Raw genomic sequence first — 12,500 nt, 5'->3', positions numbered from 1 at the left:
CAACCTGCTTGCATCATAGTGGGCAAGGTTCTGATAAAATCTGATCATACAGTAAAGCAGTATCACTGTATTGATGTTGACATATGACGTAGAGTACAGCAGTATCACTGTATTGATGTTGACAGATAACGTAGAGTACAGCAGTATCACTGTATTGATGTTGACATATGACGTAGAGTACAGCAGTATCACTGTATTGATGTTGACAGATGACGTAGAGTACAGCAGTATCACTGTATTGGTGTTGACATATGACGTAGAGTACAGCAGTATCACTGTATTGATGTTGACAGATGACGTAGAGTACAGCAGTATCACTGTATTGATGTTGACAGATGACGTAGAGTACAGCAGTATCACTGTATTGATGTTGACAAATGACACACAGTATCACTGTATTGATGTTGACAGATGGCATACAGTAAAGATGTATCACCGTATTGATGTTGACATATGACATACAGTATCACTGTATTGATGTTGACAGATGACACACAGTATCACTGTATTGATGTTGACAGATGGCATACAGTAAAGATGTATCACTGTATTGATGTTGACATATGATATACAGTATCACTGTATTGATGTTGACATATGATATACAGTATCACTGTATTGATGTTGACAGATGACACACAGTATCACTGTATTGATGTTGACAGATGGCATACAGTATCACTGTATTGATGTTGACAGATGATGGCACAGTGATGGCGGCAGCACAAGCTGGTGAGTATTATTGATGTCATGGTTGACTGGTGAGTATTATCGATGTCATGGTTGACTGGTGAGTATTATTGATGTCATGGTTGACTGGTGAGTATTATGTCATGGTTGACTGGTGAGTATTTTTGATGTCATGGTTGACTGGTGAGTATTATCGATGTCATGGTTGACTGGTGAGTATTATGTCATGGTTGACTGGTGAGTATTATCGATGTCATGGTTGACTGGTGAGTATTATCGATGTTATGGTTGACTGGTGAGTATCATGGAGGTTCTGTATCACTGATGTCCTGGTTGGACTGTTGTGTATCACTGATGGTTGGACTGTTGTGTATCATTGATGGACTGTTGTGTATCACTGATGGTTGGACTGTTGTGTATCATTGATGGACTGTTGTGTATCATTGATGGTTGGACTGTTGTGTATCACTGATGGTTGGACTGTTGTGTATCATTGATGGACTGTTGTGTATCATTGATGGACTGTTGTGTATCATTGATGGTTGGACTGTTGTGTATCACTGACGGTTGGACTGTTGTGTATCATTGATGGACTGTTGTGTATCACTGACGGTTGGACTGTTGTGTATCATTGATGGACTGTTGTGTACCACTGATGGTTGGACTGTTGTGTATCACTGATGGACTGTTGTGTATCACTGATGGTTGGACTGTTGTGTATCACTGATGGACTGTTGTGTATCACTGACGGTTGGACTGTTGTGTATCACTGATGGACTGTTGTGTATCACTGATGGTTGGACTGTTGTGTATCACTGATGGTTGGACTGTTGTGTATCATTGATGGTTGGACTGTTGTGTATCACTGATGGACTGTTGTGTATCACTGATGGACTGTTGTGTATCACTGATGGTTGGACTGTTGTGTATCACTGATGGACTGTTGTGTATCACTGATGGTTGGACTGTTGTGTATCACTGATGGTTGGACTGTTGTGTATCACTGATGGACTGTTGTGTATCACTGATGGACTGTTGTGCATCACTGATGGTGTATCACTGATGGTTGGACTGTTGTGTATCATTGATGGACTGTTGTGTATCACTGATGTCCTGGTTGGACTGTTGTGTATCACTGACGGTTGGACTGTTGTGTATCACTGATGGTTGGACTGTTGTGTATCACTGATGGTTGGACTGTTGTGTATCATTGATGGACTGTTGTGTATCACTGACGGTTGGACTGTTGTGTATCACTGATGTCCTGGTTGGACTGTTTTGTATCATTGATGGTTGGACTGTTGTGTATCACTGGTGGACTGTTGTGTGTATCACTGATGGTTGGACTGTTGTGTATCACTGATGGACTGTTGTGTATCACTGATGGACTGTTGTGTATCACTGATGGTTGGTTGGACTGCTGTGTATCACTGATGGTTGGACTGTTGTGTATCACTGATGGACTGTTGTGTATCACTGATGGTTGGACTGTTGTGTATCACTGATGGACTGTTGTGTATCACTGATGGACTGTTGTGTATCACTGATGGACTGTTGTGTATCACTGATGGACTGCTGTGTATCACTGATGGACTGTTGTGTATCACTGATGGACTGTTGTGTATCACTGATGGACTGCTGTGTATCACTGATGGACTGTTGTGTATCACTGATGGACTGCTGTGTATCACTGATGGACTGTTGTGTATCACTGATGGTTGGACTGTTGTGTATCACTGATGGACTGTTGTGTATCACTGATGGTTGGACTGTTGTGTATCACTGATGGACTGTTGTGTATCACTGATGGTTGGACTGGGTAGGGCTTGGATTATAGTGTGTGTGTGTGTGTGTGTGTGTGTGTGTGTGTGTGTGTGTGTGTGTGTGTGTGTGTGTGTAAGTAGTGTGTGCTCGAGAGCCACTTTTCCCCTCTTTATCTCTTAACATTTATGTATGTATGTATATATGTATATTTGTATGTATGTATGTATATATATCCTCTCTAGAAACTAAACAAAACAATAACAAAAACAACAAACAAACAAAAAGAAACGAAAAAAAGAAAACAGACACGCCACACAGACACACGGGGACACAGTCACACACACACACACACACATAGATACACACACACACACACACACAGACACACACACACACACACACACACACACACACACACACACACACACACACACACACCTGCGTGCTTTCACGCTGCTGAGAACACGCAAATGTAATCACACCCACTGTGCATGCATCCACAAGTGTAAAGACAGACCGTAACACACACACACACACACACACACACACACACACACACACACACACACACACCAACAAACCCTGTTAATAATTCATACCTCTCCTACAGAAGCAGACAGACGGAGTTGTTGATGTGAAACAGTCACGATGCGGTGAGCCGTGAACGAACAGACGTACAGACAATGGCAGTGTTGTTGTGGAAGCGGTGTGTTGAGCTGAGTGGAGAGCTGTGATGTGTCCACTGTGACAGGCGACACAGCCTTCATGCACCCCCTGTGCGCTCTGCGTCTCACCTCCACACTTCACAAACTGGAAAAAAATATATAGATGGATATAAAAAGAAGAAGAAGGTTTAATCGATTGTGTGTGTGTGTGTGTGTGTGTGTGTGTGTGTGGAAGAGCTATACCCCTCTCCTCACACCCACTTGCTGTATTTTGGACAGGCAAACTGAACGAAGATTAAACAACAGTACAGAGTGCTAACTGTCTCCATTTACAAGGTACACAACTTGAAGTCAGTGCTTGCTTATGCTACCGATTCAGCCAGCACACGTGTAAATAAAGGGTACATTTCAAAGAACCCAAACACTTCCTCAAAAAGGAGCTCAGCGCTTCTCCTTATACGATTATTTGACATGTGCACACAGCAGTGAAGACAGAAGAAATATGCAAACACTAATTAGCTATTATTCAAGACTGGCACAGGCTATTTTATGCGTGTTACCTTTCTTTTCAGGATGTATTCATTGTGTCCGCCCTATTGTTCTCACCATTTCAGTAGCGTTATTTGAAAACCTGTCAGCCACACAACGAAGCCGTCACCTGCACAACATCACGATTCGTCAGCTGTAGTCCCAGTGCTGACAGACCACAGAGAGGTGTCGGTGTTAGGCTGCCAAGAGACTACATACCAGAAGAGACCCTGCACCACTGTTGAGTCACTTTGGTGGTGGTCTCTAGTGCCTGTTCTGGTTCAGCCACTTACTATGCCCCCTCCTCCTCCACCCCCCACAGACACCCACTCACATCCCACAGACACACACACCCCCTCACCCTCCCCCCATACACACATCCTCCCCCACACCACCCACAGACACACACCCTCCCCCACACCCTCCACACATACACACCTTCCCCTACCCCCTCCACACATACACACCTTCCCCCACACCCTCCATACACACACCCTCCCCCACCATCTACACACACACACCCTCCTCCACCCTCCATACACACACCATCCCCCACACCCTCCATACACACACACCTTCCCCCACCGCCTCCATACACACACCATCCCCCACCTTCCATACACACACACCCTCCCCCACCCTCCAGACACACACACCTTCCCCCACACCCTCCATACACACACACCCTCCCCCACCCTCCAGACACACACCATCCCCCACCTTCCATACACACACACCCTCCCCCACCCTCCAGACACACACACCTTCCCCCACACCCTCCATACACACACACCATCCCCCACCTTCCATACACACACACCCTCCCCCACCCTCCAGACACACACACCTTCCCCCACCCCCTCCATACACACACCTTCCCACACCCCCTCCATACACACACCCTCCCCCACCCCCTCCATACACACACCCTCCCCCACCCTCCAGACACACACACCCTCCCCCACCCCCTCCATACACACACACCCTCCCCCACCCTCCAGACACACACACCTTCCCCCACCCCCTCCATACACACACACCCTCCCCCATCCTCCAGACACACACACCCTCCCCACACCCTCCAGACAGACATACACACACCCTCCCCCACCCTCCAGACATACACACCCTACCCCACCCTCCTGACATACACACGCCCTCCCCCAACCCCTCCACACATACACACACCCTCCCCCACCCTCCACACATACACACACCCTCCCCCACCCTCCAGATACACACACCCTTCCCCACCCTCCAGATACACACACCCTTCCCCACCCCCTCCAGATACACACACCCTTCCCCACCCCCTCCAGATACACACACCCTCCCCCAACCTCCAGACATACACACACCCTCCCCCAACCTCCAGACATACACACACCCTCCCCCAACCTCCAGACATACACACACCCTCCCCCACCCTCCAGACACACACCCCCTCCCCCACCCCCTCCAGACACACACACACCCTTCCCCATCCTCCAGACGTACACACCTTCCCCAGCCTCCAGACACACACACCCTCCTCCACCCTCCATACACACACCCTCTCCCACCCTCCAGACATACACACCTTCCCCCATCCTCCAGACATACACACACCCTCCCCCACCCTCCAGACATACACACACCCTCCCCCATCCTCCAGACATACACACATCCTCCCCCACCCTCCAGATACACACACCCTCCCCCACCTTCCAGACATACACACACCCTCCCCCAACCTCCAGACATACACACACCCTCCCCCACCCCCTCCAGACACACACACACCCTCCCCCACCCTCCAGACATACACACCCCCTCCCCCACCCCCTCCAGACACACACACACCCTCCCCCACCCCCTCCAGACACACACACACCCTTCCCCACCCTCCAGATACACACACCCTCCCCCACCCTCCAGACATACACACACCCTCCTCCACCCTCCAGACATACACACACCCTCCCCCACCCTCCAGACATACACACACCCTTCCCCACCCTCCAGACATACACACACCCCTCCCCCACCCTCCAGACATACACACCCCTCCCCCACCCTCCAGACATACACACACCCTCCCCCACCCCCTCCAGACACACACCTCCTCCCCCACCCTCCAGATACACCCACCCTCCAGACATACACACCCTCCCCCACCCCCTCCAGACACACACCCCCTCCCCCACCCTCCAGATACACCCACCCTCCAGACATACACACCCTCCTCCACCCCCTCCAGACACACACCCCCTCCCCCACCCTCCAGATACACCCACCCTCCAGACATACACACCCTTCCCCACCCCTCCAGATACACACCCCCTCCCCCACCCTCCAGACACACACACCCTCCAGACATACACACCTTCCCCCACCCTCCAGACATACACACACCCTAGACACAAACACAGACTCCCCTGACGACGACAGTATTCGTTTTCCCAGAGGCAGACTGAGTTATCTTCCCCTTGAAATTCAGACCGCAATCACGTCCTTCCAGCGTCAGTTCTCAACATCATAAATTACTTTTTTAACATCAGCCATAACAAATGGCTTCATTCTCATGACCCAGCCACTTAAGAAGCCAAAATCGACCACTTCCCTAAAAACGACAAGCATAACTCGGGCAAATGGGACCAGCCTAGACCCTTAGCAAGCTACAGCTAAGTTTAATGACCTGTGGGTTGACGGCCTTGAGGCCAAGGTTTTGAGGACACCCCGGAAACACTCTGTGTCGGCTCTTGTATGAAGTCAGTACTTTAAACTTGATTTGAATTCTACCTGGACTGAATCAGACATGGCTATGGGCGCAATACCTGAGTGGCTAAAGCATTGGACTTTCAAACTGAGGGTCCCAGGTTCGAATCTCGTTGATTAGCTGCGGCTGGTGGGTAAGAGGTGGAGATTCCCCCGTCAAGATGTGTGCAGACCTGCCAGTGTTTGAACCCGTTCCTGGTGTAGACACACGCCGCAGAAGGTCAAACACGCACGTTAAATATCATTAACCTATGTAAGCGTGCGGTGGCTTACGGAAACAAGAACATACCGAGCATGCACACCCCCAAAAAACGGAGTATGGCTGCCTACATGGCGTGGTAAATAAACAACACGGTCATACAGGTAAAATGTTACATATGTGTATGTGTGCATGACTGAAACCCGATTGAGTGACACAGAAAACTAATGATGATGATGATGACCGCCCGATGGCAGCTGTCAGTCGGCTGTACCCAGGTAAACAGCCTGCTGTACAAATGACTGTGTGTTTGTGAAGCACTCACAGCTTGGTTCCTGTCCGAGGATAGGGGCTGTACCCAGGTAAACAGCCTGTTGTACAAATGACTCTGTGTTTGTGAAGCACTCACAGCTTGGTTCCTGTCCGAGGATAGGGGCTGTACCCAGGTAAACAGCCTGCTGTACAAATGACTGTGTGTTTGTGAAGCACTCACAGCTTGGTTTCTGTCCGAGGATAGGGGCTGTACCCAGGTAAACAGCCTGCTGTACAAATGACTCTGTGTTTGTGAAGCACTCACAGCTTGGTTTCTGTCCGAGGATAGGGGCTGTACCCAGGTAAACAGCCTGCTGTACAAATGACTCTGTGAAGCACTCACAGCTTGGTTCCTGTCCGAGGATAGGGGCTGTACCCAGGTAAACAGCCTGCTGTACAAATGACTCTGTGTTTGTGAAGCACTCACAGCTTGGTTTCTGTCCGAGGATAGGGGCTGTACCCAGGTAAACAGCCTGCTGTACAAATGACTCTGTGAAGCACTCACAGCTTGGTTTCTGTCCGAGGATAGGGGCTGTACCCAGGTAAACAGCCTGCTGTACAAATGACTGTGTTTGTGAAGCACTCACAGCTTGGTTTCTGTCCGAGGATAGGGGCTGTACCCAGGTAAACAGCCTGCTGTACAAATGACTCTGTGAAGCACTCACAGCTTGGTTTCTGTCCGAGGATAGGGGCTGTACAAGTATCTACATCGTCATCATCATTTGAAGTTATTGCTGATATAACTGTACATTTGAAGTTATTGCTGATATAACTGTACATTTGAAGTTATTGCTGATATAACTGTACATTTGAAGTTATTGCTGATATAACTGTACTTGATTTAAATGTGACGAGGACAGAGCGGCACAAGGGACAGCTGGTCTTGCTGATGCTGTTTTGTCTGACCCTTCAACTTTGTTTGTTTGTTTTTTTTTGTGGGGTGGGAGTAGGAGATGGAGGCGATGTCTTCGGTTGATCTTAAAAACCGGTATTCAGGCATGATGAGTCCTTTTGCGTTGTCTGACCGAAAGACATCTTGATTGTGTGTGTGTGTGTGTGTGTGTGTGTGTGTGTGTGTGTGTGTGTGTGTGTGTGTGTGTGTGTGTGTGTGTGTGTGTGTGCCTGTTCTGGTTCAGCCACACACACACACACCAACACACACACACACACACACACACACACACACACACACACACACACACACACACACACACCCTGACCCCGCACTGTGTGACAGGCACTGGAACCGTCCCTCAGGAGTTCCTGGCCTTCCTGGAGCAGCACCAGAAGCAGACCGCAGCAGCACCGTCGTCAGGGGACACAATCCCCAAACAGTCCTCCTCCCCCCTCCCCCAGCCCGCCCCTCCACCTCCTGTCCCCCCTCCACCCCCATCGGCCCCCGCTGTGTCCCAAGCCCCCACGGCGGAGCAGCTGTTGCAGTACCAGCAGGTCATCAAACAGCAACAGCAGCAGCTCCAGCAACTGCAACAAGTCCGTCAGCAGCTACAGCAGCAACAGAAGAGCCTGACTCAGCCACAGCCACAGCCACAGCCTCCTCCCCCTCCTTCCCTGCCGCCCCCCCAGCATCCCCCGCCCCCCGAGGTCAGCCCACATCGGCTGCAGGAGGCCCAGCGACAGCTACAGCAGCGGATCGAGGAGGAGCGCGCGCGGCACCAGCGGCACCAGCAGCAGATCCACGAGCAGCAGAAGCAGATCCAGCAGCTGCAGGAAGAGCACCACCGCCTGGAGCAGCAGCGTCTCCACCTCCAACAGCTGCAGGAGCAGCAGCGCCGCCTGCAGGAGGCCAAGGAGAGACAGCGACAGCAGCAGCTGCAGGAGAGACAGCAGCGCCTCAAGGAGCTGCAGGAGCAGGAGCAGAAGCTCCGACAGATGCAGGAGCAGCAGCGACGCCTGCAGCAGATCGAGGAGCAGCAGCGGCAGTTGCAGCGGATGCGGGAGGAGCAGAAGCGGCTGCAGCAGCTGGAGATGCGGCGCCAACAGCTGCAGCAGCTGCAGGACCAGGAGCGGCGTCTGGCGGAGCAGCAGCAGCGGCTTGAGCGGCAGAAACAACAGCTGCAGCGGCAGAGGCAGCAGACGGAACAGCAGCTGCACAGCCTGCAGAAAAGACCGTCTTCCATCCCCAACCCCCTCCCTCCCCCTCCTCCCCCCTCCCCACCGCTGGCCAACCCTAATCCCCTGTTGTCGCTGGGTGGTGGTGGTGGAGGTGGGGGGCTGCCACCACCACGCCGTCACCCACCCTCCCCTCCCGCCCCCATGCCCCTGTTTGTGGGTCTCCCCCCTCCTCGCTCACCTCCCCCACCTTCCCCCAGGGCCCCTGCCGGACTGCACGTACCGCTGTCCCTGCCGCCCAAGTCCCTGGCGGGGCCCGTGTCGGCACGGTCCCCGAACAGCCTGCCCCCCGTCCCCCTCGCCTCCCCGGCACACCGCGCACCCACCTTCCCCTTCCACCCCCACCCCAACTCTCCCGCCGCCCCCAGTGCCCACAGCACGGTCATCGCTCGGACCCGCCAGGGAACCATCGACTTCGTGCCCAGGGAGCACAAGCCGCGCCCTCCCCCACCCCCCGCCCCGCTCCCTCTCCACCACCACCAACGTCCCGTTTCCCCGGTGCGCGGGTCCCCGGCACTCCCCCTCCCTCCCCCTCGCTCCCCCTCCCCCCTCTCTCTGGCCCCCGGGAACATGGCGGCGCTCATGCAGAGGTTCAAGGCCGCCGCTTCCAGGACGGTCGGGGCTTCTGCCGGAGGAGTGGGAAGTCTGATGCCGCACGTGCCGTCCGTGTTGGGCGGCCCTCGCCCCGCCCTCCCACTGCCCCGCCCCCAGCCCGGCGCGCGGAAGGGCACCGTCTTCTCCAGCATGCCTATGCCGCGGGAGTTCCAGCTGAAGGCGCAGACGATGGGTCGGCAGATGTGCGTCACGCAGTACTACGAGTCTCTGGGCTGCATGGACCCCGCCGCCGCTCTACCGCCGGGCACGAAGACCGACGGTTTGATGCTGAGCTGCGCCTCGCCGACCTCCATCCACCTGTGCCAGAGGGTGGGGTCCAGCCTCCCGGGCTCCATGACCAGCAACCGGAACAACATGGCGCTGGCGCTGATGATGCAGACGTCCAGCTCCAAGGGGCTTCTGGAGCAGTGCCTCACGCCGCACACCTTCACCTCCTCCATGGGGTCCATGCTCCGGGCCGGGGGTCCAGGGGGGGCAGGGAACCCCGCCGCCATGATGATGATGATGGGGGGAGGGGGGATGGAGGGGGGAGGGGGCATGGCGGCGATGGCCATGATGAACATGATGAAGCAACAACAACAACAACGACGACAACAACAGCTCCAGGCTCAACTCAAATCAGCCAACACCAACATCTCCGCGACCACCGACAGCAACAACAGCAGCAGCTCCACCACGGCTGTTCCCAAGGCTACGCAGCCTCCCCAGGGTCACGGCCAGGGTCAGGGTCAAGGTCACGGGGAGGCCAAGTGCGGGTCAGTGATGCCTCTGCTGATGACGCAAGGCGGGGAGGGCATGCTGCAGACGGACCCCGCCAAGGCCGTGAGAGACCTGAGGCAGAAGATGCTGCCCTACACCTGTCAGGACATCCACCACGGGGTCTTCTTCAGGATGTGCTGTCCGGGTCATGGTACGTGTCTGGGTGGGTGGGGAAGGATGTGTGTGTGTGTGGGGGGGGGGGGGGGGGGGGGGGCGACGGGGGTAGGGGGTGTGGTATGGTAGGAGGGTACAACTGTCAGGACATCCACCACGGGGTCTTCGTTAAGATGTGCTGTCCGTGTCATGATACGTGTCTGGCTGGGTGGGTGAGGGTGTGGGTGTGGGTGTGTAGGAATCAGAATCAGAATCAGAATCAATTTCGATGTCAATTAAACCTTGACAAGGTTTATAAGACACGCGTGCAAAGTTGCACGTACCACACACAAAACGCAAAACAAAACGAAATAATAATAATGATAATAATAATAATAAATAAATAAATAACAAGAGATTGAATCACTCCTATTTACTTTGTCGTCTGGACAGCAGTTATTGACAAATTTTCCAAACAATCTCACAAGTTTGTCTTCCACTATTTACTCACTGAGTTTAATGATATTTGGGAGGTATTTATGAATTTGCACAATGATTGTTTTTGATTATAACTAAGATAACCTTCAAGCAAATAAGGTTCGGTTCTGTATTCATGATTAATGTTGTTAGAAAATAGTTGTGAAGACATATTTTCAGATTTGTTTCTCTTCCAATATAAAACATATCCATATTATAGTTTATTCATTATAATGTGGCTAAGTCTGTGAATATTGAATGTGGACTGGTTATTCCAAAGATTTTGTAATATAATTCTAACAAATTTAATCCATGTTCGGTGTTCCTCTGTAAGCATGTCATCAAACATAAGTTTTACATACGAATTTGCTCTTGCCTGTGTTATGTGAAACCAAGATTTTATTATTTGAATGATCACTTTTGAAGTTAATGGGTATTTACCTACTTCACTGAGTATCGCTAAAATTGTGGCTTTTTGTGTACTCCCAATGTTTGTTTGAAAATGTTGAAGTGAACATGCTCATGTGGAAATGTGTTAATGAGACAATTGTTATACAGTTTGTCAAAGGTAAAAGTAGTATCTGCTTTTTCACAAGTAGGGAACCATATTTCTGCTCCATACGCTAGTATTGGTGAAACAAGACTATCAAATAATTTTGATATGATATGTCTGCTTATGGTTTCATTCTTGAATGTTCTTTTAAAATCATGATGTGCTTTATTACCTTGTTTTGCCAGATGCTCCGTAGCCTTTTTCAAAATTGCCTGATCTATGGAATGCGATTCCCAGACATTCATACTGTTCTGTTCCACATTCTAAGAATAATTTAGCTCGTGGTTCTGATTTCTAAAATATGACATTTTTTGTTTTGTCTCTATTGGTTTGAATACCCCATTGTTTTCAATATAAGTGTAACTGGTTTAGTTTTAACTGTGGGCCATGTTTATATTCTGAAAGTAGTACAAAGACATCAGCATATAAAAGACAAGAGATACTTTTGTTTTGAGACAGACTAACTGTTGGCGAATCGGTATCTGGGAGCCAATCAACAATATCATTTACAGATATATTGAATAATGTGGGGCTTATTGTATTTCCCTGTAGCGCTCATCTTCGAACATTGAGGGGGAATACATTTTCATTACAGGTGCAGACTTTTGTGTCTGCATAATTATGAACTTTTTATCAAATTGAAGCAGTTACCTTGTACACCTATTTTTTGTAGTGTTGTGAACATACCTTTGTGTGAAATGTTATCAAAAGCTTTCTTGAAGTCAACGAACCATGCGTATAGTCTGTTACTTCGATTTTTTTTTTTTTAATGGTATAAGCAACTTTTTTTTCAGCAAAAAATATGGTCCGTAGTTCTAAAACCTTTTCTAAATCCAGCTTGTCCCTTTGCAAGTAAATTGTTTAATTCTAGATAATTATTCAGTCTGTTGTTGAGGATTAGACAAAGTAGATTACTTAAAGAACAATTGATAGTTATTACTCTGTAGTTGTTTGGGTT

The 12,500-nt window shown here is 50.5% G+C and overlaps 1 protein-coding gene across 1 annotated transcript in view; it reads left to right on the top strand.

The window, feature by feature from the left end:
• Positions 1-12,500, top strand: part of LOC143277475 (uncharacterized) — a 21,512-nt gene that overhangs the window by 3,580 nt on the left and 5,432 nt on the right. Inside the window, exons 2-3 of the mRNA XM_076582318.1 lie at positions 700-732; positions 8,153-10,570. Of these exons, the coding sequence (XP_076438433.1) occupies positions 700-732; positions 8,153-10,570 (2,451 nt within the window). The remainder of the gene's footprint in view (positions 1-699; positions 733-8,152; positions 10,571-12,500) is intronic.

This window comes from Babylonia areolata, chromosome 34 (genome assembly GCF_041734735.1).
Source record: "Babylonia areolata isolate BAREFJ2019XMU chromosome 34, ASM4173473v1, whole genome shotgun sequence".
NCBI lineage: Eukaryota > Metazoa > Mollusca > Gastropoda > Neogastropoda > Buccinidae > Babylonia > Babylonia areolata.
The sequence above is the reverse complement of the archived record's forward strand: the minus strand, read 5'-3'. Positions and strand labels throughout refer to the sequence as shown.